This window comes from Oncorhynchus clarkii, chromosome 31, assembly GCF_045791955.1.
Source record: "Oncorhynchus clarkii lewisi isolate Uvic-CL-2024 chromosome 31, UVic_Ocla_1.0, whole genome shotgun sequence".
Classification (NCBI taxonomy): Eukaryota; Metazoa; Chordata; class Actinopteri; order Salmoniformes; family Salmonidae; genus Oncorhynchus; species Oncorhynchus clarkii.
In genome coordinates, this window is record NC_092177.1 from 10,635,716 (window position 1) to 10,663,711 (window position 27,996).

Consider the following 27,996-nt stretch of genomic DNA (forward strand, 5'->3'; position numbering starts at 1 on the left):
GGACGGAAGATTAAACTATATCAGTAATATGATCATTTTATTATCTTTACCAACCCTAAACCATATAATAACTCCCATAGTACTTCAGTGTTAACCTCATTCAATTCAGTAGGACCCAAACAAAGGTCTGAAAACAAAATGTGACACACAGAAATTCCTGTCAAATTAAAGGTGCAGTGTTCCCTGTCTGTTAGCAGACGACAGGTCTTGATAGGAGAGAGCAGTTATATCAGCCATCCAGTCTTGTCACCTCTGTGGCCATGAAGGAAAAGAGACGAGGGGAAGAAGCAATCTACAAGACGTTGGAGTAGCAGCTCTCACAGTGGACTGTCCCTTTGTGCAGGAACATGTTGTACAGAAAGTCTCCCATTGGCTTACTGCAAACACCACACTGCAATGACAACATAGCATATTGTTAATGTAGCAAAGCCAAGACTATATTCTAGTCTGCGATGATGCTACCTGCTAGCAACACAGCTGCTAATACCACTGAAACAACCCTTTTTACAACTACCGCAACCTTTACAGCTGATACAGGGTGAACGTGTATAACCTATAACATGTTTATAACCAGAGTATAACATGTTTATAACCAGGTTTAGTTACCTTGAAGCAGGCTGGGTGGCAGGAGATGTTGAGGTGCTCGATGGTGATCTTGGCATCGTTGCCCACCTGCTCTCCACAGTACGTACAGGCAGACGTCGTGGTAGACCTTGTAGAGGGGGAGAGACGTGTTCAGCATGGGACACAGCTCTATTCGATCAAAGCCTTTACATACAAGTTTCCAGCCAAGGAAAGACAAACTGGTATGTGTATCCATCAAGGTTATTATAGTTATTTAATATTAGTTATTATGTCTACCGGTATTCCTTTTTAGAGTTTTATTTGAAATTTAGTTTCAGTTAGTTTTTATTTAGTTTCAGTTTTAAAAAAAACATTTCTATTTTGTTTTGTAAACTTAGTTTCAGTTTTAGAAAGTAGCCAATGTTGAGATGGCACGGCACCACATCAGACACATCAGGCTGCCACTTTGAAGTTGGTCGTGTGTGGATTGAGAACGGTTCCAGCAACTTCACAAGCTGTTGTAGCTTGGCCCAGTTACGCTCCGTGCTCGCCCTCGGTTCCAGCAACTTCACAAGCTGTTGTAGCTTGGCCCAGTGCTCGCCCTTGGATTTCTTCCGTGTTAGCTAGTGATCACTAATGACAGTGATGCACTAGATAGGCCTATTTGAAACATCGGCATCTCCTGGCAGCATTTACCTGCCAGATTCAGAAGCTCAAACCTCTTCCGGCGCCGACAGAGATGGCCGCCTCGCTTCGCGTTCCTAGGAAACTATGCAGTTTTTTGTTTGTTTACGTGTTATTTCTTACATTAGTACCCCAGGTCATCTTAGGTTTCATTACATACAGTCGAGAAGAACTACTGAATATAAGATCAGCGTCAACTCACCATCAGTACGACCAAGAATATGTTTTTCGCGACGCGGACCCTGTGTTCTGCCTTACAAACAGGACAACGGAGTGGATCCTATGCAGCGACCCAAAAAAACGACTCCGAAAGAGAGGGAAACGAGGCGGTCTTCTGGTCAGACTCCGGAGACGGGCACACCGTGCACCACTCCCTAGCATTCTTCTTGCCAATGTCCAGTCTCTTGACAACAAGGTTGATGAAATCCGAGCAAGGGTAGCATTCCAGAGGGACATGAGAGACTGTAACGTCCTTTGCTTCACTGAAACATGGCTCACTGGAGAGACTCTATCCGAAGCGGTGCAGCCAACGGGTTTCTCCACGCATCGCGCTGACAGAAACAAACATCTTTCTGGTAAGAAGAGGGGTGGAGGCGTATGCCTCATGGCCAACGTGACATGGTGTGATGAAAGAAACATACAGGAACTCAAATCCTTCTGTTCACCTGATTTAGAATTCCTCACAATCAAATGTAGACCGCATTATCTACCAAGAGAATTCTCTTCGATTATAATCACAGCCGTATATATCCCCCCCCAAGCAGACACATCGATGGCTCTGAACGAACTTTATTTAACTCTCTGCAAACTGGAAACGATTTATCCGGTGGCTGCATTCATTGTAGCTGGGGATTTTAACAAGGCTAATCTGAAAACAAGACTCCCTAAATTTTATCAGCATATCGATTGCGCAACCAGGGGTGGAAAGACCTTGGATCATTGTTACTCTAACTTCCGCGACGCATATAAGGCCCTGCCCCGCCCCCCTTTCGGAAAAGCTGACCACGACTCCATTTTGTTGATCCCTGCCTACAGACAGAAACTAAAACAAGAGGCTCCCACGCTGAGGTCTGTCCAACGCTGGTCCGACCAAGCTGACTCCACACTCCAAGACTGCTTCCATCACGTGGACTGGGAGATGTTTCGTATTGCGTCAGATAACAACATTGACGAATACGCTGATTCGGTGTGCGAGTTCATTAGAACGTGCGTTGAAGATGTCGTTCCCATAGCAACGATTAAAACATTCCCTAACCAGAAACCGTGGATTGATGGCAGCATTCGTGTGAAACTGAAAGCGCGATCCACTGCATTTAATCAGGGCAAGGTGTCTGGTAACATGACCGAATACAAACAGTGCAGCTATTCCCTCCGCAAGGCTATCAAACAAGCTAAGCGCCAGTACAGAGACAAAGTAGAATCTCAATTCAACGGCTCAGACACACGGGGCATGTGGCAGGGTCTACAGTCAATCACGGACTACAGGAAGAAATCCAGCCCAGTCACGGACCAGGATGTCTTGCTCCCAGGCAGACTAAATAACTTTTTTGCCCGCTTTGAGGACAATACAGTGCCACTGACACGGCCTGCAACGAAAACATGCGGTCTCTCCTTCACTGCAGCCGAGGTGAGTAAGACATTTAAACGTGTTAACCCTCGCAAGGCTGCAGGCCCAGACGGCATTCCCAGCCGCGCCCTCAGAGCATGCGCAGACCAGCTGGCCGGTGTGTTTACGGACATATTCAATCAATCCCTATACCAGTCTGCTGTTCCCACATGCTTCAAGAGGGCCACCATTGTTCCTGTTCCCAAGAAAGCTAAGGTAACTGAGCTAAACGACTACCGCCCCGTAGCACTCACATCCGTCATCATGAAGTGCTTTGAGAGACTAGTCAAGGACCATATCACCTCCACCCTACCTGACACCCTAGACCCACTCCAATTTGCTTACCGCCCAAATAGGTCCACAGACGATGCAATCTCAACCACACTGCACACTGCCTAAACCCATCTGGACAAGAGGAATACCTATGTGAGAATGCTGTTCATCGACTACAGCTCGGCATTCAACACCATAGTACCCTCCAAGCTCGTCATCAAGCTCGAGACCCTGGGTCTCGACCCCGCCCTGTGCAACTGGGTACTGGACTTCCTGACGGGCCGCCCCCAGGTGGTGAGGGTAGGCAACAACATCTCCTCCCCGCTGATCCTCAACACTGGGGCCACACAAGGGTGCGTTCTGAGCACTCTCCTGTACTCCCTGTTCACCCACGACTGCGTGGCCACGCACGCCTCCAACTCAATCATCAAGTTTGCGGACGACACAACAGTGGTAGGCTTGATTACCAACAACGACGAGACGGCCTACAGGGAGGAGGTGAGGGCCCTCGGAGTGTGGTGTCAGGAAAATAACCTCACACTCAACGTCAACAAAACTAAGGAGATGATTGTGGACTTCAGGAAACAGCAGAGGGAACACCCCCCTATCCACATCGATGGAACAGTAGTGGAGAGGGTAGCAAGTTTTAAGTTCCTCGGCATACACATCGCAGACAAACTGAATTGGTCCACTCACACAGACAGCATCGTGAAGAAGGCGCAGCGGCGCCTCTTCAACCTCAGGAGGCTGAAGAAATTCGGCTTGTCACCAAAAGCACTCACAAACTTCTACAGATGCACAATCGAGAGCATCCTGGCGGGCTGTATCACCGCCTGGTATGGCAACTGCACCGCCCTCAACCGTAAGGCTCTCCAGAGGGTAGTGAGGTCTGCACAACGCATCACCGGGGGCAACCTACCTGCCCTCCAGGACACCTACACCACCCGATGTCACAGGAAGGCCATAAAGATCATCAAGGACATCAACCACCCGAGCCACTGCCTGTTCACCCCGCTATCATCCAGAAGGCGAGGTCAGTACAGGTGCATCAAAGCTGGGACCGAGAGACTGAAAAACAGCTTCTATCTCAAGGCCATCAGACTGTTAAACAGCCACCACTAACACTGAGTGGCTGCTGCCAACACACTGACACTGACTCAACTCCAGACACTTTAATAATGGGAATTGATGGGAAATGATGTAAATATATCACTAGCCACTTTAAACAATGCTACCTTATATAATGTTACTTACCCTACATTATTCATCTCATATGCATACGTATATACTGTACTCTATATCATCGACTGTATCCTTATGTAATACATGTATCACTAGCCACTTTAAACTATGCCACTTTGTTTACATACTCATCTCATTTGTACATACTGTACTCGATACCATCTACTGTATCTTGCCTATGCTGCTCTGTACCATCACTCATTCATATATCCTTATGTACATATTCTTTATCCCCTTACACTGTGTACAAGACAGTAGTTTTGGAATTGTTAGTTAGATTACTTGTTATTACTGCATTGTCGGAACTAGAAGCACAAGCATTTCGCTACACTCGCATTAACATCTGCTAACCATGTGTATGTGACAAATACAATTTGATTTGATTTGATTTGATCAGGAAAAAAAAGCTTGAAAGCCCCGTTTTATATTTTTGGCTAAAATTTAGATGGAAAAAACTTAAACTGACTTAATTTATGATGGTTTTGATTGAATTGTTTTGCAGTCAAAGATAATAGTTTCAGTTTTTCGAATGTTGCGTTTTTATTTTTATTTCAGTTTACTAAATCGTTTTTCCAATTTTTGTTTTATTTTAGTTTCAGTTTTGATATACTATATAATAACCTTGGTGTCCATACCACTTATTTGCCAATCTGAAGGAACTGGATAGGTGTAAGCAATAAAGTTTGATTTGAATAGGGTGATGACCCCACCTCACCTATCTCGTCTTGTAGCTAGCTTCCTTCTGCCGTGTTGATTACACCTATCTGTGTTCCTTCAGATTTGAACAACAAGGGCCAAGGAGTTATTTTCAAAGTGTGGTGTGGTCAAAGTAGTGCTACCTGGTGTAAGAGGAGGGGCTGCTGTAGGAATGGCTGGTAGAACTAGACGTTACATAGTCAGGAACGTTGTCTCTGGTGTTGTGCTTGGTTAGGTCTGTAGCGTTCACGTACTCCTTCAGGTACACAAAACCCCTGAGGGAGGAGAGAGAGAAGGAGGGAGGAGAGAGAGAAGGAGGAAGGAGAGAGAGGAGGGAGGAGAGAGAAGGGAGGAGGAGAGAGAAGGGAGGAGGAGAGAGAAGGGGGGAGGAGAGAGAAGGGAGGAGGAGAGAGAAGGGGGAGGAGAGGGAAGGGGGGAGGAGAGAGAAGGGGGGAGGAGAGAGAAGGGAGGAGGAGAGAGAAGGGGGAGAAGGGGGAGGAGAGAGAAGGGGGGATGAGAGAGAAGGAGGGAGGAGAGAGAAGGGGGAGGAGAGGGAAGGGGGGGGAGAGAAGGGGGGAGGAGAGAGAAGGGGGAGGAGAGAGATACTTATTGTAACCATCACATAGTAACCATCACATTGATTGTAACCATCACATAGTAACCATCACATTGATAGTAACCATCACATAGTAACCATCACATTGATAGTAACCATCACATAGTAACCATCACATAGTAACCATCACATTGATAGTAACCATCACGTTGATAGTAACCATCACATTGATAATAACCATCACATAGTAACCATCACGTTGATAGTAACCATCACATAGTAACCATCACGTTGATAGTAACCATCACATAGTAACCATCACGTTGATAGTAACCATCACATTGATTGTAACCATTACATAGTAACCATCACATTGATAGTAACCATCACATAGTAACCATCACATAGTAACCATCACATTGATAGTAACCATCACATAGTAACCATCACGTTGATAGTAACCATCACATAGTAACCATCACGTTGATAGGAACCATCACATAGTAACCATCAATACTAGAGTAACTGGTATAACCCACTGTACTTCTAAAGTTATATTCCCATCCTTCTCATGATTCACTCACTTCTTGGACTCGGTGTCTGGTGACGTGGGTCTCTGGTTGGCAGAACTGTCCAAGGTCCTGGAGTAGGAGCTAGAACTAGAGGAAATAATACTGTATATCAGACAGTGTGTCATTATGGGTCAAATAGAACATAGCAGAGAAACAGAATGGGACAGAAAAACACAGGACAGACTATACTGGTATGTACCAGAGAGGCTTGATACAGAGGACAGACTCTACTGGTATGTATCAGAGAGGCTTGATACAGAGGACAGACTATACTGGTATGTACCAGAGAGGCTTGATACAGAGGACAGACTATACTGGTATGTACCAGAGAGGCTTGATACAGAGGACAGACTATACTGGTATGTATCAGAGAGGCTTGATACAGAGGACAGACTATACTGGTATGTACCAGAGAGGCTTGATACAGAGGACAGACTATACTGGTATGGACAGACTATACTGGTATGTACCAGAGAGGCTTGATACAGAGGACAGACTATATTGGTATGGACAGACTATACTAGTATGTACCAGAGAGGCTTGATACAGAGCTCAACACAACAGTCAGGAAGGAAACCTTAGATCCAATACAGATGGATAATACAGCTGCTTTGGCCTAAATCTCTTACTGGGTCTCCCTCTTACCACCACTACTATATTATACATTCCCAGGTACTGAAAAGGTACGACTAGTGGATAACCTGTATGTGCTATGACCTTCACAGTGTCTCCTGGATAACCTGTATGTGCTATGACCTTCACAGTGTCTCCTGGATAACCCGTATGTGCTATGACCTTCACAGTGTCTCCTGGATAACCTGTATGTGCTATGACCTTCACAGTGTCTCCTGGATAACCCGTATGTGCTATGACCTTCACAGTGTCTCCTGGATAACCCGTATGTGCTATGACCTTCACAGTGTCCCCTGGATAACCTGTATGTGCTATTACCTTCACAGTTTCTCCTGGATAACCTGGATGTACTATGACCCTCACAGTTTCTCCTGGATAACCTGTATGTGCTATGACCTTCACAATTTATCCTGGATAACCTGGATGTGCTATGACCCTCACAGTGTCTCCTACATTTATCTTTAGTGTCCCAAAATATCACATGTATTTGGTTTCCTATCTTACTACCAATAGATTCCTTACTATCATAGAAGCCATAGTTTAGGTATCTCCAACTATAACATTCATTATGTTCCTGTTCCACTTGTCCCTTCCTTAAACACAGCAACAAAGAGCGTGTTGTGAAGATGTGAGATTACAGCAGACAATGGAAAGGAATGCTTTGACAGACATGAGGAAACATGAAGAGATATTAACATGTTGCTGTGTAAGACTCACCGATCCATTGAAGGCTCTGGGTCTCTGTGATGAAGAAGAGACGGTAATATCGTCAGAACACCCACTTCTAGAGAATGGCTTCCAATAGCCACACTGGGCACAGCCGTCAATTCAACGTCTATTCCACGTTGGTTCAATGTAATTTCATTGAAATGACGTGGAAACAATGTTGATTCAACCAGTGTGAGCCCAGTGGGTTCCAAGTCTCTAACTTGTTCCTCCTCAACTCTGATGCTAAGCTGTATGTTTCCCTAAGAGTGTGTCTCCGTCTGCCAATAGTCAGCCAGCTAACCTTTCAGATTTCTAAGAAACACACCTAGCTCTGCGTTCTCCTCCAAGTCTATTTAACATTACTTTAGTCACTTCTCATCTGTAGTAAGCTATGGGTGTCTCCTTCTGCCAGTCGTCCCCCCTTCCAGAGGATAGGTAGATGAATGGCAGGGATTATGTTTCTCTGGTTGCTTTACTGGCTAAGACAGGTGTGGTCTGACACTTCTGTAGTGTTACCTTACCGACCTCTCCTCCCCTTCTAGTCAAACTGCAGTTAACCATTACCTTTCTCTCTCTCTCTCTGTCTCTCTCTCTCTCTCTCTGTCTCTCTCTCTCCCTCTCTTTCTTTCTATTTTTCTGTCGCTCTTTCTTTGGTCTCGCTCTCATTCTTTCTCTCTCTCTGGTATTTTCTTCCTCTCTCTCTGTCTCTCCTTCCTCTCTCTCTCTCTCTAGTATTTTCTCCCTCTCTCTCCTTCCTCTCTCTCTCTCTCTGGTAGTTTCTCCCTGTCTCTCCTTCTTCTCTCTCTCTCTAGTATTTTATCCCTCTCTCTCCTTCCTCTCTCTCTCTCTGGTATTTTCTCCCTGTCTCTCCTTCCTCTCTCTCTCTCTCTCTAGTATTTTCTCCCTCTCTCTCCTTCCTCTCTCTCTCTAGTATTTTCTCCCTCTCTCTCCTTCCTCTCTCTCTCTGGTATTTTCTCCCTCTCTCCTTCCTCTCTCTCTCACTGGTATTTTCTCCCTCTCTCTCCTTCCTCTCTCTCTCACTGGTATTTTCTCCCTCTCTCTCCTTCCTCTCTCTCTCTCTGGTATTTTCTCCCTGTCTCTCCTTCCTCTCTCTAACATGCTTCTAGCATTATCCTGATAATGTTAGTCAATGATTAAAGGCATTGTGTTGTAAAATAAAGACTAATACGTCCTATAGGGGTGGTCATACCTCTTCTCTTTGTAGACAGTTGGTGCACTCCATCTATCCCATGGTGATTCACTGTCAGATGACCTACAACACAAACACCATATCATACATACCGCTCATATAGGAAGACACGGTAACGTCATGTACATAGTGATGGGTGTAAAGAGATCAGTTTACTAGAGATGTTAGGGAAAGGGCTAACGGGTATGTATCTGACCTATATACAGCAGCACCAATTCAGTGTTATGGTTCACTGGGCTGAGGGTGTTACCTGGAGGTAATAAACAGAGGCTGAGGGTGTTACTACTAGAGGTTATAAACAGAGGCTGAGGGTGTTACTACTAGAGGTTATAAACAGAGGCTGAGGGTGTTACTACTAGAGGTTATAAACAGAGGCTGAGGGTGTTACTACTAGAGGTTATAAACAGAGGCTGAGGGTGTTACTACTAGAGGTTATAAACAGAGGCTGAGGGTGTTTCTACTAGAGGTTATAAACAGAGGCTGAGAGTATTACTACTAGAGGTTATAAACAGAGGCTGAGGGTGTTACTACTAGAGGTTATAAACAGAGGCTGAGGGTGTTTCTACTAGAGGTTATAAACAGAGGCTGAGGGTGTTTCTACTAGAGGTTATAAACAGAGGCTGAGGGTGTTACTACTAGAGGTTATAAACAGAGGCTGAGGGTGTTACTACTAGAGGTTATAAACAGAGGCTGAGGGTGTTACCTAGAGGTTATAAACTAAGGCTGAGGGTGTTACTACTAGAGGTTATAAACAGAGGCTGAGGGTGTTACTACTAGAGGTTATAAACAGAGGCTGGGGGTGTTACTACTAGAGGTTATAAACAGAGGCTGAGGGTGTTACCTAGAGGTAATAAACAGAGGCTGAGGGTGTTACTACTAGAGGTTATAAACAGAGACTGGGGGTGTTACTACTAGAGGTTATAAACAGAGGCTGAGGGTGTTTCTACTAGAGGTTATAAACAGAGGCTGAGGGTGTTTCTACTAGAGGTTATAAACATAGGCTGAGGGTGTTTCTACTAGAGGTTATAAAGCGAGGCTGAGGGTGTTACTACTAGAGGTTATAAACAGAGGCTGAGGGTGTTACTACTAGAGGTTATAAACAGAGGCAGAGGGTGTTACTACTAGAGGTAATAAACAGAGGCTGAGGGTGTTACTACTAGAGGTTATAAACAGAGGCTGAGGGTGTTACTACTAGAGGTTATAAACAGAGGCTGAGGGTGTTACCTAGAGGTTATAAACAGAGGCTGAGGGTGTTACTACTAGAGGTTATAAACAGAGGCTGAGGGTGTTACCTGGAGGTTATAAACAGAGGCTGAGGGTGTTACTACTAGAGGTTATAAACAGAGGCTGAGGGTGTTACCTGGAGGTAATAAACAGAGGCTGAGGGTGTTACTACTAGAGGTTATAAACAGAGGCTGAGGGTGTTACTACTAGAGGTTATAAACAGAGGCTGAGGGTGTTACTACTAGAGGTTATAAACAGAGGCTGAGGGTGTTACTACTAGAGGTTATAAACAGAGGCTGAGGGTGTTACTACTAGAGGTTATAAACAGAGGCTGAGGGTGTTTCTACTAGAGGTTATAAACAGAGGCTGAGAGTATTACTACTAGAGGTTATAAACAGAGGCTGAGGGTGTTACTACTAGAGGTTATAAACAGAGGCTGAGGGTGTTTCTACTAGAGGTTATAAACAGAGGCTGAGGGTGTTTCTACTAGAGGTTATAAACAGAGGCTGAGGGTGTTACTACTAGAGGTTATAAACAGAGGCTGAGGGTGTTACTACTAGAGGTTATAAACAGAGGCTGAGGGTGTTACCTAGAGGTTATAAACAGAGGCTGAGGGTGTTACTACTAGAGGTTATAAACAGAGGCTGAGGGTGTTACTACTAGAGGTTATAAACAGAGGCTGGGGGTGTTACTACTAGAGGTTATAAACAGAGGCTGAGGGTGTTACCTAGAGGTAATAAACAGAGGCTGAGGGTGTTACTACTAGAGGTTATAAACAGAGACTGGGGGTGTTACTACTAGAGGTTATAAACAGAGGCTGAGGGTGTTTCTACTAGAGGTTATAAACAGAGGCTGAGGGTGTTTCTACTAGAGGTTATAAACATAGGCTGAGGGTGTTTCTACTAGAGGTTATAAAGCGAGGCTGAGGGTGTTACTACTAGAGGTTATAAACAGAGGCTGAGGGTGTTACTACTAGAGGTTATAAACAGAGGCAGAGGGTGTTACTACTAGAGGTAATAAACAGAGGCTGAGGGTGTTACTACTAGAGGTTATAAACAGAGGCTGAGGGTGTTACTACTAGAGGTTATAAACAGAGGCTGAGGGTGTTACCTAGAGGTTATAAACAGAGGCTGAGGGTGTTACTACTAGAGGTTATAAACAGAGGCTGAGGGTGTTACCTGGAGGTTATAAACAGAGGCTGAGGGTGTTACTACTAGAGGTTATAAACAGAGGCTGAGGGCGTTACCTGGAGGTTATAAACAGAGGCTGAGGGTGTTTCTACTAGAGGTTATAAACAGAGGCTGAGGGTGTTACTACTAGAGGTTATAAACAGAGTATGAGGGTGTTACTACTAGAGGTTATAAACAGAGGATGAGGGTGTTACTACTAGAGGTTATAAACAGAGACTGGGGGTGTTACTAATGGAGGTTATAAACAGAGGCTGGGGGTGTTACTACTAGAGGTTATAAACAGAGGCTGAGGGTGTTACCTGGTGGTTATAAACAGAGGCTGAGGGTGTTACCTGGAGGTTATAAACATAGGCTGAGGGTGTTACTACTAGAGGTTATAAACAGAGGCTGGGGGTGTTACTAGTAGAGGACATAAACAGAGGCTGGGGGTGTTTCTACTAGAGGTTATAAACAGAGGCTGGGGGTGTTTCTACTAGAGGTTATAAACAGAGGCTGAGGGTGTTTCTACTAGAGGTTATAAACAGAGGCTGGGGGTGTTTCTACTAGAGGTTATAAACAGAGGCTGAGGGTGTTTCTACTAGAGGTTATAAACAGAGGCTGAGGGTGTTACAAATGGAGGTTATAAACAGAGGCTGAGGGTGTTTCTACTTGAGGACAGAAAGAGGCTCAGGCTATGTGTGTGACAAGTGACTCAGTGCAGTGTTGTGTGTGAAAGGGGTGAGCTGTGTGTGTGTGTGTGTGTGTGTGTGGGGGGGGGGGGGCTTACTGTTTCTGAACCGTAACCAGGGACACCTGTGGATCCTGCTCCTCAGGCTCCTCCTCCTCACTGAGACGAGAGAACATAAAATACTTTTAGTACTGGATGGTTGGGTGGTTTGACGTGGGCTTGGTTAGGAGCTTGGGAGGGGGCACTGTGGATGTGTATAAGTGATGATCTGTGAGGAGGTTCATTCACCTCTTGTCTGTGGTAGTGATAGGGTTGACGTCCCAGGACCTCTTCCACGTATGTCTGAAGAGAGGGGGGGGGGGGGGGGGGGGTCACCACAGTTAGTCTGGAGACTGAGCTCAATTTAACATTGGAAGAGGTATGGGGTTTGCCAACAGACACTAGTATAGGAAGCACACAGTGGAAGTAGACACTAGTGTAGGAAGCAAACAGTGAAAACAGACACTAGTATAGGAAGCACACAGTGGAAGTAGACACTAGTGTAGGAAGCACACAGTGAAAACAGACACTAGCATAGGAAGCAAACAGTGAAAACAGACACTAGTATAGGAAGCAAACAGTGAAAACAGACACTAGTATAGGAAGCACACAGTGAAAACAGACACTAGTATAGGAAGCACACAGTGAAAACAGACACTCGTATAGGAAGCAAACAGTGAAAACAGACACTAGTATAGGAAGCAAACAGTGGAAGTAGACACTAGTTTAGGAAGCACACAGTGAAAACAGACACTAGTATAGGAAGCACACAGTGAAAACAGACACTAGTATAGGAAGCAAACAGTGAAAACAGACACTAGTATAAGAAGCACACAGTGAAAACAGACACTAGTATAGGAAGCACACAGTGAAAACAGACACTAGTATAGGAAGCAAACAGTGAAAACAGACACTAGTATAGGAAGCAAACAGTGAAAACAGACACTAGTATAAGAAGCACACAGTGAAAACAGACACTAGTATAGGAAGCACACAGTGAAAACAGACACTAGTATAGGAAGCACACAGTGAAAACAGACACTAGTATAGGAAGCAAACAGTGGAAGTAGACAATAGTATAGGAAGCACACAGTGAAAACAGACACTAGTATAGGAAGCACACAGTGGAAGTAGACACTAGTATAGGAAGCACACAGTGAAAACAGACACTCGTATAGGAAGCAAACAGTGAAAACAGACACTCGTATAGGAAGCACACAGTGAAAACAGACACTCGTATAGGAAGCACACAGTGAAAACAGACACTAGTATAGGAAGCACACAGTGAAAACAGACACTAGTATAGGAAGCACACAGTGAAAACAGACACTAGTATAGGAAGCTCACAGTGAAAACAGACACTAGTATAGGAAGCACAGTGAAAACAGACACTCGTATAGGAAGCACACAGTGAAAACAGACACTAGTATAGGAAGCACACAGTGAAAACAGACACTCGTATAGGAAGCACACAGTGAAAACAGACACTAGTATAGGAAGCACACAGTGAAAACAGACACTAGTATAGGAAGCACACAGTGAAAACAGACACTAGTATAGGAAGCACACAGTGAAAACAGACACTAGTATAGGAAGCACACAGTGAAAACAGACACTAGTATAGGAAGCACACAGTGAAAACAGACACTAGTATAGGAAGCAAACAGTGGAAGTAGACACTAGTATAGGAAGCACACAGTGAAAACAGACACTCGTATAGGAAGCACACAGTGAAAACAGACACTCGTATAGGAAGCACACAGTGAAAACAGACACTCGTATAGGAAGCACACAGTGAAAACCGACTAACTTTCGAATACCTTGTTGTGTTCGTGTTGATGGGGATAAAGTCGCCTTCAAGGTCCTCCAACACATTTTCATTCACACTGTAAAACAGAAAACAGATTAAAACAGATAATTTAAAGCTCTGACTCGTCATGAGCCGTGTGCATCCAAGCTTAAACACTCTCAGTAGACAGGTACAGTATGTCTAACAGGTGTTCTCTCTCAGTAGACAGGTACAGTATAACTAACAGGTGTTCTCTCTCAGTAGACCAGTACAGTATATCTAACAGGTGTTCTCTCTCAGTAGACAGGTACAGTATATCTAACAGGTGTTCTCTCTCTCAGTAGACAGGTACAGTATATCTAACAGTTGTTCTCTCTCAGTAGAGCAGTACAGTATATCTAACAGGTGTTCTCTCTCAGTAGAGCAGTACAGTATATCTAACAGGTGTTCTCTCTCAGTAGACAGGTACAGTATATCTAACAGGTGTTCTTTCTCAGTAGACAGGTACAGTATATCTAACAGTTGTTCTCTCTCAGTAGAGCAGTACAGTATATCTAACAGGTGTTCTCTCTCAGTAGACAAGTACAGTATATCTAACAGGTGTTCTCTCTCAGTAGACAGGTACAGTATATCTAACAGGTGTTCTCTCTCAGTAGAGCAGTACAGTATATCTAACAGGTGTTCTCTCTCAGTAGACAGGTACAGTATATCTAACCAGTGTTCTCTCTCAGTAGACAGGTACAGAATATGTAACAGGTGGTCTCTCTCAGTAGACAGGTACAGTATATCTAACAGGTGTTCTCTCTCTCAGTAGACAGGTACAGTATATCTCACCTGGAGTCAGTACTAGGGGTCGGACTGTCAATATCTCTGTTGAAATACGATAATTATATGGTACTGTTAGAATGAAGCACATTGAAGTACAATAGTAATACATTTAGTAGTGGCAGGTAGTTGTAGTAGATTGAGTTGTGGTAGGTAGTAGTAGTAGTATATTTAGTTGTGGTAGGTGGTAGTAGATTTAGTTGTGGTAGTAGTAGTAGATTTAGTTGTGGTAGGTGGTAATAGTAGTAGATTTAGTTGTGGTAGGTAGTAGTAGTAGATTTAGTAATGGTAGGTAGTAGTAGATATAGTAGTGGTAGGTAGTAGTAGATTTAGTAGTAGTAGTAGATTTAGTGGTAGTAGTAGATTTAGTAGTAGTAGTAGATTTAGTAGTAGTAGTAGATTTAGTGGTAGTGGTAGATTTAGTAGTGGCAGGTGGTTGTAGTAGTAGTAGTAGTAGTAGATGTAGCAATAGTAGTATATTTAGTAGTAGTAGTAGTAGATTTAGTATCAGTAGTATATTTAGTAGTGGTAGGTAGTAGTAGATGTAATAGTATATTTAGTAGTGGTAGGTGTAGTAGTATATTTAGTAGTGGTAGGTAGTAGTAGATGTAGATTTAGTATCAGTAGTAGATTTAGTAGTAGTGGTAGTTAGTAGTAGATTTAGTAGTAGCAGTAGTAGTGGTAGTTAGTAGTAGATTTACTAGTGGTAGGTAGTAGTAGATGAAGTAGTAGTAGTAGTAGATTTAGTAGTGGCAGGTAGTAGTGGTGGGTAGTAGTAGATTTAGTAGTAGTAGTAGATGAAGTAGTAGTGGCAGGTAGTAGTGGTAGGTAGTAGTAGATTTACTAGTGGTAGGTAGTAGTATATTTAGTAGTAGTAGGTGAAGTAGGAGTAGTAGTAGATTTAGTAGTGGCAGGTAGTAGTGGTAGGTAGTAGTAGATTTACTAGTGGCAGGTAGTAGTGGTAGGTAGTAGTAGATTTAGTAGTAGTAGATTTAGTAGTGGCAGGTAGTAGATTTAGTAGTAGTAGATTTAGTAGTGGCAGGTAGTAGATTTAGTAGTAGTAGATTTAGTAGTAGTAGATTTAGTAGTGGCAGGTAGTAGATTTAGTAGTAGTAGATTTAGTAGTGGCAGGTCGTATTTATTAGTAGTAGATTTGGTATTGAAATGGATGGTAGATTTAGTAGTGACAGTTAGTGGTAGTAGTAGTAGTAAATAGTAGTAGATTTAGTAGTGGCAAGTACTAGTAGTACTAGTAGATTTAGTAGTGGCAGGTACTAGTAGTACTAGTAGATTTAGTAGTACTAGTAGATTTAGGAGTACTAGTAGATTTAGTAGTGGCAGGTACTAGCAGTACTAGTAGATTTAGTAGTGGCAAGTACTAGTAGTACTAGTAGATTTAGTAGTAGTAGATTTAGCAGTGGCAGGTAGTAGAGGTAGTAGTAGTTGTAGATTTAGTAATGGTAGGTAGTAGTAGTACTAGTAGATTTAGTAGTACTAGTAGATTTAGTAGTGGCAGGTAATAGTAGTACTAGTAGATTTAGTAGTACTAGTAGATTTAGTAGTGGCATGTAGTAGTAGTACTAGTAGATTTAGTAGTACTAGTAGATTTAGTAGTGGCAGGTAGTAGTAGTACTAGTAAATTTAGTAGTACTAGTAGATTTAGTAGTGGCAGTTAGTAGTAGTACTAGTAGATTTAGTAGTGGCAGGTACTAGTAGATTTAGTAGTACTAGTAGATTTAGTAGTGGCAGGTACTAGTAGATTTAGTAGTACTAGTAGATTTAGTAGTGGCAGGTACTAGTAGATTTAGTAGTACTAGTAGATTTAGTAGTGGCAGGTAATAGTAGTACTAGTAGATTTAGTAGTACTAGTAGATTTAGTAGTGGCAGGTAGTAGTAGTACTAGTAGATTTAGAAGTGGCAGGTAGTAGCAGTAGAATTTTTAGTAGTAGTAGATTTAGTAGTGGCAGGTAGTAGATTTAGTAGTAGTAGATTTAGTAGTAGTAGATTTAATAGTGGCAGGTAGTAGATTTAGTAGTAGTAGATTTAGTAGTGGCAGGTAGTAGATTTAGTAGTAGTAGATTTAGTAGTGGCAGGTCGTAGTTATTAGTAGTAGATTTAGTATTGAAATGGATGGTAGATTTAGTAGTGACAGTTAGTGGTAGTAGTAGTAGTAAATAGTAGTAGATTTAGTAGTGGCAGGTAGTAGTAGTACTAGTAGATTTAGTAGTGGCAGGTAGTAGTAGTACTAGTAGATTTAGAAGTGGCAAGTAGTAGTAGATTTTTTAGTAGTAGTAGATTTAGTAGTGGCAGGTAGTAGTAGTAGATATTTTAGTAGTAGTAGATTTAGTAGTGGCAGGTAGTAGTAGTATATTTTTTAGTAGTAGTAGATTTAGTAGGGGCAGGTAGTAGTAGTAGATTTTTTAGTAGTAGATTTAGTAATGGTAGGTTGTAGTAGTTGTAGATGTAGTTGTGGTAGGTAGTAGTAGTAGATTTAGTTGTGGTAGGTAGTAGTAGTAGATTTAGTTGTGGTAGGAGGTAGTAGTAGTAGATTTAGTTGTGGTAGGTGGTAGTAGTAGTAGATTTAGTAGTAATGGTAGGTAGTAGAAGTAGAGGGTAGGGAGAGAGGCTAGGGACTAAGGGGCTAGGGACTAAGGGGCTAGGGACTAAGGGGCTAGGGGCTAGGGACTAGGGAATAGGTCAATGTGGGACGTACCTGTGTGTGTCCTCTGGCTTCTCGTCTCTCGGCTCCTCCTCTTCCTCCTCGGACTCGGCATAACTGAGCCTGAGGGAGAGACAACCAGAGACACAGTTGGTGAGTAAAATGCCCCCTATTTATTTTATTTTTTATTTCACCTTTATTTAACCAGGTAGGCCAGTTGAGAACAAGTTTTAATTTACAACTGCGACCTGGCCAAGATAAAGCAAAGCAGTGTGACAAAAACAACAACACAGAGTTACACATGGAATAAACAAACATGCAGTCAATAACACAATGCTGGTCCATCAGACCCTAACTGCTGGTCCATCAGAACGACAGACACAGTTGGTCAGTAAATGACTCCCTAACCACTGGTCCATCAGACACAGCATTACACATGAGTGAGTGAGTGAGTGAGTGAGTGAGTGAGTGAGTGAGTGAGTGAGTGAGTGAGTGAGTGAGTGAGTGAGTGAGTGAGTGAGTGAGTGAGTGAGTGAGTGAGTGAGTGAGTGAGTGAGTGAGTGAGTGAGTGAGTGAGTGAGTGAGTGAGTGAGTGAGTGAGTGAGTGAGTGAGTGAGTGAGTGAGTGAGTGAGTGAGTGAGTGAGTGAGTGAGAGAGAGAGAGAGAGAGAGAGAGAGAGAGAGAGAGAGAGAGAGAGAGAGAGAGAGAGAGAGAGAGAGAGAGAGAGAGAGAGAGAGAGAGAGAGAGAGAGAGAGAGAGAGAGAGAGAGAGAGAGAGAGAGAGAGAGAGAGAGAGAGAGAGCTGTGACTGACCCAAACTTAAGGAAAGCTTTGACTATGTACTGACTCAGTGAGCATAGTATTGACAAAGGCCCCCGTAGGCAGACCTGGCTCTCAAGAGAAGGCAGGCTATGTGCACACTGCCCACAAAATGAGGTGGAAACTGAGCTGCACTTCCTAACCTCCTGCCAAATGTATGACCATATTAGAGAGACATATTTCCCTCAGATTACACAGACCCACAAAGAATTTGAAAACAAACCCAATTTTGATAAACTCCCATATCTACTGGGTGAAATACCACAGTGTGCCATCACAGCAGCAAGATTTGTGACCTGTTGCCACAAGAAAAGGGCAACCAGTGAAGAACAAACATTGTTGTAAATACAACCCATATTTATGTTTATTTATTTTCCCTTTTTAACTTCAACAATTTCCACATAATATGACATTTGAAATGTCTTTATTCTTTTGGAACTTTTGTGAGTGTAATGTTTACTGTATTTTTTTTGTATTGTTTATTTCACTTTTGTTTATCTATTTCACTTGCCTTGGCAATGTTGACATGTTTCCCATGCCAATAAAGCCCCATGAATTGAAATTGAGAGAGAGAAAGAGAGAGACACATGTGCACTGTGGTGTATGGAGGAAAGAATGAGTGTCTGATATAAGGGGTCTCCTCTCTAACTACCTGTCTGATCCATAGAGAAGCTCCTGACTCCAAGATCCTGGGATGGGAGGGATGGGCTTTACCAACTCCTGTTCTAGACTACACAGAGGAGAAGAGAGGAGAAGAGGGGAGCAAAGAGAGGACAGGACAGGAAGAGAGAAGAGGGGAGCGAAGAGAGGACAGGACAGGAAGAGAGAAGAGGAGGAGAACAGGAAGAGAGCAGAGGGGAGGGGAGAGGAGGGGAGGACAGGACAAGAGGAGAGAGGAGAGGGGAGGTGAGAAAATAGCATTAAAATGCTTCTAGTACCACCATGTGGCTGTGTGGATACATTGTATTAAATAACTTAATTTCAAAAGTAATAAATTATTTTGAACGAACCCGTTAGTGAGAGAGAGGAGATCATCAGTCATGAGCTGAGGGATCGGCTCACCATGCACTCTGTAGACAAGACAGGGAGGACTTGAATTGAAGAACACAACAGTTTACATCTAACAAACTATTATAGCATCAACGGGCCTCTCTCTTTCTATTCTCTCGCCTCTCTCTCTCTTAAGACCTGTGTAAGATCACATTTCATCCTGTGTGAAAGTTGACTGATCACTTCCTCTATTGGCTCTAGTGTAGGTACATCCCCAGCAGGATGGAGTTTACCAAACATTAACAACACCTGCTTTTTAATTGAGACATGGAATGTGGGTGTGCCATTCAGAGGGTGAATGGACAAGACAAAAGATTTAAGTGCCTTTGAACGGGGTAGGTGCCAGCCGCACCGGTTTGTGTCAAGAACTGCAACGCAGTTGGGTTTTCTGTTTCCTGTGTATATCAAGAATGTTCCACTCTACCCAAAATTACAACCAAATAATTACAGCATTACTGCAAAAATGGAAGAGGCAAGTGGAAGGGGGAAAAAGTAAGGGACTCGTCACATAGTTCAAGTAACAGACACGTCTCAACATCAACTGTTCAGAGTTGACTGTGTGAATCAGGACTTCATGGTCGAATTTCTGCAAAGAAACCACTACTAAAGGACACCAATAAGAAGAAGAGACTTGCTTGGGCCAACAAATACGAGCAATGGACTTTATGTAACGGATGTGAAATGGCTAGCTTAGTTAGCGGTGCGCGCTAAATAGCGTTTCAATCGGTGACGTCACTTGCTCTGAGACCTTGAAGTAGTAGTTCCCCTTGCTCTGCAAGGGCCGCGGCTTTTGTGGAGCGATGGGTAACGATGCTTCGTGGGTGACTGTTGTTGATGTGTGCAGAGGGTCCCTGGTTCGCGCCCGGGTATGGGCGAGGGGACGGTCTAAAGTTATACTGTTACAATTACACCGGTGGAAATCTGTCCTTTGGTCTGATGAGTCCAAATTTGAGAATTTTGGTTCTAACCGTCATGTCTTTGTGAGACGCAGAGCAGGTGAACGGATGATCTCTGCATGTGTGGTTCCCACCGTGAAGCATGGAGGAGGAAGTGTGATGGTGCTTTGCTGGTGACACTGTCAGTGATTTATTTAGAATTCAAGACACACTTAATAACCAGCATGGCTACCACAGTATTCTGCAGCGATACACCATCCCATCTGGTTTGTGTTTAGTGGGATTATCATTTGTTTTTCAACAGGACAATGACCCAACACACCTCCATGCTGTGTAAGGGCTGTTTGACCAAGAAGGACCTGGCCTCCACAATCACCCGACCTCAACCCAATTGAGATGGTTTGAGATGAGTTGGACCGCAGAGAGAAGGAAAAGCAGCCAACAAGTGCTCAGCATATGTGGGAACTCCTTCAAGACTGTTAGAAAAGCATTCCAGGTGAAGCTGGTTGAGAGAATGCCAAGAGTGTGCAAAGCTGTCATCAAAGCAAAGGGTGGCTACTTTGAAGAATATCAAATATTTGTTTAACACTTTTTTGGTTACTACATGATTCATTATGTGTTAATTCATAGTTTTGATGTCTTCATTATTATTCTACAATGTAGAAAATAGTGAAAATAAAGAAAAACCCTTGAATGAATAGCTGTGTCCAAACTTTTGACTGGTGCTGTATATATTTACAAAAAATATATATAAGGAATTGGAAATGATGCAGACAATTACATTGATGGAAGCTACAATCTATCTGCAATAATAAAGTTGATATACCCACAAACATTTTTATTTATTAAAAAAAAAACCCACAATGTATAAATAAAAAGAATGGTCCACCACCCAAAGGATCCAGTCAACTTGGCACAACTGTGGGAAGCATTGGAATCAATATGGGCCAGCATTCCTGTGGAACAATTCGACACCTTGTAGATTCCATGCCCCACTCAATATTAGAAGGATGTTCCTAATATTTTGTACACTCAGTGTAGAAGTACACAATGACAGCTGTCATCAGGGGTGTACTCACTAGAAACCAAATGGGGGGAAAAAGGGACTAAACAGGGAGGGACTAACCTAAATGTGTCCAATTAAAAAACACTCATTTTCATTGCAAAACATTTTGTCACAGTTTGGTACCGGTTTTATATCGCCCACGATGACGTGAATGAGGAAGTCTCTCTCTGATGTTTCCTACCTGTCCTCTGGCTCCGCAGACTGTGGGGCTACTCTCACCCAGAGCCGTGTATAGCCTACCCATAATGTAAATACATGGCTCTGGTCTCAACACTACACACACTGTGGTGCAACATATCTGATCATTGTAATTCAAATAAATAGATACATTAATGAATCAATACTGTACCTGGATGAACCTGTGTCGAAGGAGATGAGTGTGTCAGACAGGGCTGTCAGTGTGTCCACTGTGGCAGGATTCTTCTTCACTGGGTTATATGGGACAGGGGACACTAATACAGAGGGGACTGGGGGGACGTCTTTCAACGGGACACCACTCTCTGGGGACAGTTTTTTCATCACCTCAACTTTCAACTCAGGAAGTGGAGTAGCCATTTTGGTACACCCTGGCTTCATGCCCTCATAAGGGCCAATCACTGCTGGGGTGTCAACTATGACGGGGGCTGGAAGGAGGATGTCTTTCACAGATATAGGAGAGACGTCTTTCACAGAGACAGGAGAGACAGCTTTCACAGAGACAGGAGAGACAGTTTTCACAGAGACAGGAGAGATGTCTATCACAGAGACAGGAGAGACGTCTTTCACAGAGACAGGAGAGACAGCTTTCACAGAGACAGCTTTCACAGAGACAGGAGAGACGTCTTTTACAGAGACAGGAGAGACGTCTTTCACAGAGACAGGAGAGACGTCTTTCACAGAGACAGAAGAGACATCTTTCACAGAGACAGGAGAGACGTCTTTCAGAGAGACAGGAGAGACGTCTTTCAGAGAGACAGGAGAGACAGTTTTCAGAGAGACAGGAGAGACCCTTTTCACAGAGACAGGAGAGACGTCTTTCGCAGAGGCAGGAGAAACAGCTTTCACAGAGACAGGAGAGACATCTTTCATAGAGACAGGAGAGACGTCTTTCAGAGAGACAGGAGAGACATCTTTCACAGAGACAGGAGAGACGTCTTTCAGAGAGACAGGAGAGACGTCTTTCAGAGAGACAGGAGAGACAGTTTTCACAGAGACAGGAGAGACTGTTTTCACAGAGACAGGAGAGACATCTTTCACAGAGACAGGAGAGACATCTTTCAAAGAGACAGGAGAGACATCTTTCACAGAGACAGGAGAGACATCTTTCACAGAGACAGGAGAGACGTCTTTCACAGAGACAGGAGAGACATCTTTCACAGAGACAGGAGAGACGTCTTTCAGAGATGGAGCAGCTGGTTCTTTGGGGACAGAGGGAGTCTCAGTGAAGACAGAGTCGTCATTGTCTGTGAGCACCACCCTTTAGACACACAAGAAACAACAAGACAGAAAAACTAAACATCTCCAGTCAAGCCTTTCATTTCAGACATCATCATCATTTTCCATGAGGAACAAAACAGGACAGTCCATTGAGAGGCATCAGTTACCTTTTAGCCACAAAAGATGAAACATCTGGGGTCAGGGAGGTTTCTAGTGGTTTCTCTGTAGAACTGTCAGGAGAACAGGAGATAAGATACAAGAGAGAGAGACAGATAACGAGATAAAAAGATAGAGACAGAAATAGAGGAGAGAGAGAGAGGGAGAGGGAGATGGATATATAGCCGATCACATACTCGTATTTCTTGGCAGCTGAGAGGACGTAGGAGCGTTGTCGGGCTGAAGAAGTCCTGAGCACATCCATGGCTGCTTCCTCCCTGATGGACAGATGGATAGACACAGAGAGAGACGGAGAGAGAAAGTGAGAGAGAGAGACGCAGGAAGTAAAGAGAGAGGGGTAAAGAAAGAGATGAGACTTGTTTTCCTCAACGTCTATTTTCTGAGGTAAAATAAGAGTTTTGTAGACAGCATCTGAAATGGCACTCTGTTCCCTATATAGGGCCCAAAACAGTACAGGGCCCTGGTCAAAAGTAGATCTCTATAACGAGAAACAGGGTGCCATTTGGGATGCATTGTGTGTGTCTTACCGTTTCTCCTTCTCCTCTGGGGAAAGCTGGTCCTCAGTTTGAACTGGGAGGTTTGAGGTGGGACGCACTGTGTGAGGAGCTCTGGAGGGAAGAACACATACACACAAACACTTATCAAACACATCCCCTTAAGTCACTACAGTTATCTCTGTTAATCCTTTACCACACACAGCGTCACACACTCAAGCACGTTCACTGAGTTTACTCATAAGAATTGCATAAGGTTTACTCACATTCTCTTGTAGCTCTCTGAAGGCCTCTTGGTGAAGCTGGATGTTGACACACTGCAAATAGAGGGACACCATGTAATCAAGCCATCTAACAGGGCATTGGTTGTCTGAACGATAGACTGATTACACTGCTGACAGTAGACTCTGACATTACTGCTGCCAGTAGACTCTGACATTACTGCTGCCAGCAGACTCTGACATCACTGCTGCCAGCAGACTCTGACATCACTGCTGCCAGTAGACTCTGACATTACTGCTGCCAGTAGACTCTGACATTACTACTGCCAGTAGACTCTGACATTACTGCTGCCAGCAGACTCTGACATTACTGCTGCCAGCAGACTCTGACATCACTGCTGCCAGTAGACTCTGACATCACTGCTGCCAGTAGACTCTGACATCACTGCTGCCAGTAGACTCTGACATTACTTCTGCCAGTAGACCTCTGACATTACTGCTGCCAGTAGACTCTGACATCACTGCTGCCAGTAGACTCTGACATCATTGCTGCCAGTAAACTCTGACATTACTGCTGCCAGTTAGAGCTCTGACATTACTGCTGCCAATTAGAGCTATGACATTACTGCTGCCAGTAGACTCTGACATTACTGCTGCCAATTAGAGCTATGACATTACTGCTGCCAGTAGACTCTGACATCACTGCTGCCAGTTAGAGCTCTGACATTACTGCTGCCAGTTAGACCTCTGACATTACTGCTGCCAGTAGAGCTCTGACATTACTGCTGCCAGTTAGAGCTCTGACATCACTGCTGCCAGTAGAGCTCTGAAATTACTGCTGCCAGATAGAGCTCTGACATCACTGCTGCCAGTAGACTCTGACATTACTACTGCCAGTAGACTCTGACATTACTGCTGCCAGTTAGAGCTCTGACATTACTGCTGCCAGTAGACTCTGACATTACTGCTGCCAGTTAGACCTCTGACATTACTGCTGCCAGTTAGAGCTCTGACATTACTGCTGCCAGTAGACCTCTGACATTGCTGCTACCAGTAGACCTCTGCCATTACTACTGCCAGTTAGAGCTCTGACATTACTGCTTCCAGTACACTGACATTACTGCTGCCAGTAGACCTCTGACATTACTGCTGCCAGTAGACTCTGACATTACTGCTGCCAGTAGAGCTCTGACATTACTGCTGCCAGTAGAGCTCTGACATTACTGCTGCCAGTAGAGCTCTGACATTACTGCTGCTAGTAGAGCTCTGACATCACTGCTGCCAGTAGACTCTGACATTACTGCTGCCAGTAGACTCTGACATTACTACTGCCAGTAGACTCTGACATTACTGCTGCCAGTTAGAGCTCTGACATTACTGCTGCCAGGAGGAGCTCTGACATTACTGCTGCCAGTAGACCTCTGACATTACTGCTGCCAGTAGACTCTGACATTACTGCTGCCAGTAGACCTCTGACATTACTGCTGCCAGTAGACCTCTGACATTACTGCTGCCAATTAGAGCTCTGACATTACTGCTGCCAGTTAGACCTCTGACATTACTGCTGCCAGGAAGAGCTCTGACATTACTGCTGCCAGTTAGAGCTCTGACATTACTGCTGCCAGTAGACTCTGACATGACTGCTGCCAGTTAGACCTTTGACATTACTGCTGCCAGTTAGAGCTCTGACGTTACTGCTGCCAGTAGACCTCTGACATTGCTGCTGCTAGTAGAGCTCTGACATTACTGCTGCCAGTAGAGCTCTGACATTACTGCTGCCAGTAGAGCTCTGACATTACTGCTGCCAGTAGAGCTCTGACATTACTGCTGCCAGTAGAGCTCTGACATTACTGCTGCCAGTAGAGCTCTGACATTACTGCTGCCAGTTAGAGCTCTGACATCACTGCTGCCAGTAGACCTCTGACATTACTGCTGCCAATAGACACTAACATAACTTCTGCCAGTTGAGTTCTGATATTACTGCTGCCAGCAGACTCTGACATTACTGCTGCCAATTAGAACTTTGACATTACTGCTGCCAATTAGAACTTTGACATTACTGCTGCCAGTAGACTCTGACATTACTGCTGCCAATTAGAGCTCTGACATTACTGCTGCCAGTAGACCTCTGACATTACTGCTGCCAGTAGACCTCTGACATTACTGCTGCCAGTAGACTCTGACATTACTACTGCCAGTAGACCTCTGACATCAATGCAGCCAGTTAGAGCTCTGACATCACTGCTGCCAGTTAGAGCTCTGACATTACTGCTGCCAGTTAGAGCTCTGACATTACTACTTCCAGGTAGAGCTCTGACATTACTGCTGCCAGTTAGAGCTCTGACATTACTACTTCCAGTTAGAGCTCTGACATTACTGCTGCCAGTTAGAGCTCTGACATTACTACTTCCAGGTAGAGCTCTGACATTACTGCTGCCAGTAGACTCTGACATTACTTTTATTTACCTCAAGCTATTGAATGTAGATGAGGTGGCAGCGGGCTTGGTGTCTGTCTTGGTGAAAATCCCTCTGAAAAAATGGATAAGATTATTAATTCACCTTTCATTCACAATGAATTAATTTAATCCATTGTATATGCTTTTGATCAAGTTATGCAATGGTGGAAGTCTTTTATACCTGATAAGGTATCCTGGAGACGGTGTTCTATATTTAGGAACGAGAACCAAAGGTCAGTTTATAAGTTTTGTTGTTTGTTTTGAGGTGGGTGTCAGTGTGTAGTGTTGAGGTGGGTGTCAGTGTGTAGTGTTGAGGTGGGTGTCCGTGTGTAGTATTGAGGTGGGTGTGTAGTATTGAGGTGGGTGTCAGTGTGTAGTGTTGAGGTGGGTGCCAGTATGTAGTGTTGAGGTGGGTGTCAGTGTATGGAGTTGAGATGGGTACCAGTCTGTAGTGTTGAGGTGGGTGTCAGTGTATAGTGTTGAGGTGGGTGCCAGTGTGTGGTGTTGAGGTGGGTACCAGTGTGTAGTGTTGAGGTGGGTGCCAGTGTGTAGTGTTGAGGTGGGTGTCAGTGTGTAGTGTTGAGGTGGGTGCCAGTGTGTAGTGTTGAGGTGGGTGTCAGTGTGTATTATTGAGGTGGGTGTGTAGTGTTGAGGTGGGTGTCAGTGTGTCATGTTGAGGTGGGTGTCAGTGTGTGGTGTTGAGGTGGGTGCCAGTGTGTAGTGTTGAGGTGGGTGTCAGTGTGTAGTATTGAGGTGGGTGTATAGTGTTGAGGTGGGTGTCAGTGTGTCATGTTGAGGTGGGTGTCAGGGTTTACCCGTCTTCTGCAGGTCTGGTGGGGGAGGGAGGGGTCTTGGAGGTGGGAGAGGCCACTGGGCTGGTGTCTATAGGGGCTCCATTCAGTCGATTCACTCTGACTTCTGCTATCCTGCTCAGAGAGGGACGGGGAGAGGGGGGATAGAGAGAGAGAGAGAGAGAGAGAGAGAGAGAGAGAGATAGAGAGAGAGAGAGAGAGAGAAGAGAGAGAGAAGAGAGAGAGAGAAGAGAGAGAGAGAGAGAGAGAGAGAGAGAGAGAGAGAGGGACATAGGGAGAGAGAAAGAGAGAGAGAGAGAGAGACAGAGAGAGAGAGAGAGAGAGAGAGAGAGAGAGAGAGAGAGAGAGAGAGAGAGAGAGAGAGAGAGAGAGAGAGAGAGAGAGAGAGAGAGAGAGAGAGAGAGAGAGAGAGAGAGAGAGAGAGAGAGAGAGAGAGAGACAGAGAGAAGTTGAACACAGTCCATACTAGTCTAACCTCATCCCCAGGTTAATTGCTACCACACAGAGAGAGATCTGTCAGTAAACCACAATATTATGACTAACTAATGACTTAGTTTCTCTGTCTGTCTCACCATGGTTCCTCCTGTCTGTCTGTCTCACCATGGTTCTGTCTGTCTGTCTGTCTGTCTGTCTGTCTGTCTGTCTGTCTGTCTGTCTGTCTGTCTGTCTGTCTGTCTGTCTGACCATGGTTCCTCCTGTCTGTCTGTCTGTCTGTCTGTCTGTCTGACCATGGTTCCTCCTGTCTGTCTGTCTGTCTGTCTGTCTGTCTGTCTGTCTGTCTGTCTGTCTGTCTGTCTGTCTGTGTGTGTTACCATGGTTTCTCCTCCTCTGTTTCAGACTGGGGTTCACCGAGTCTCTGCATCCAGCTGCCATCTCCTTTCAGCTTGGTCCGAACCTTAGTGGTCTTCAACACTGATGCTCTTTCCCCCTCTGAAACACACACACACACACACACACACACACACACACACACACACACACACACACACACACACACACACACACACACACACACACACACACACACACACACACACACACGTTAGGCATAAACACACACAGACATGAACAAATGCACATGCACACAGTGAAACAATCACACACACATCTGAATAAGAAAACACAACGTCTGATACATTCTTCATCACACAGGATGAATAGATGAAATGTTGTTATAATAAACATGGTATCTGTCACTTCATCCCCTTTTTATGGAGTTGATCTACTACCACATCTGACAATGGTAGGAAACACACTATCACACACACATCATATTGAAATCAGCTCAGACAGAAAGCCGGTCAACTCACCTTTTGACATAGTAGGTGGTTGTAATCTGGTTCCTGTGATTCCTCCACTGGCTCCCAATCTGGTTCCTGTGATTCCTCTAACTGGCTCCCAGTCTGGTTCCTGTGATTCCTCTAACTGGCTCCCAGTCTGGTTCCTGTGATTC

At 44.2% G+C, this 27,996-nt stretch overlaps 1 protein-coding gene across 1 annotated transcript; it reads right to left on the reverse strand.

Moving 5' to 3' along the window:
• Positions 1 to 5: 5 nt before the first annotated feature.
• Positions 6 to 27,955, reverse strand: LOC139390495 (zinc finger protein 185 with LIM domain). Its single transcript, XM_071137623.1, has 24 exons — positions 27,910 to 27,955; positions 27,854 to 27,876; positions 27,356 to 27,473; positions 26,547 to 26,657; positions 25,913 to 25,939; positions 25,742 to 25,804; positions 23,321 to 23,371; positions 23,088 to 23,168; positions 22,737 to 22,817; positions 22,551 to 22,613; positions 21,317 to 22,423; positions 18,966 to 19,025; positions 18,608 to 18,685; positions 17,192 to 17,260; positions 14,488 to 14,523; positions 13,685 to 13,750; positions 12,114 to 12,167; positions 11,925 to 11,984; positions 8,745 to 8,807; positions 7,544 to 7,567; positions 6,206 to 6,280; positions 5,209 to 5,340; positions 607 to 712; positions 6 to 391 (listed from the first exon to the last, which is right to left on the reverse strand). Exons 2-24 carry the CDS (start codon positions 27,861 to 27,863, stop codon positions 293 to 295), a joined length of 2,634 nt encoding a protein of 877 aa, XP_070993724.1. The 5' UTR covers positions 27,864 to 27,876; positions 27,910 to 27,955; the 3' UTR covers positions 6 to 292.
• Between the last annotated feature and the right edge of the window lie 41 nt (positions 27,956 to 27,996).

Coding starts and splice junctions, on each gene's coding strand:
- LOC139390495 (XM_071137623.1), bottom strand. Junction 7,568..8,744: donor ACTGTCTACAAAGAGAAGAG/GTATGACCACCC, acceptor TCTTCATCACAG/AGACCCAGAGCCTTCAATGG. Junction 6,281..7,543: donor CCAGAGCCTTCAATGGATCG/GTGAGTCTTACA, acceptor TATTTCCTCTAG/TTCTAGCTCCTACTCCAGGA.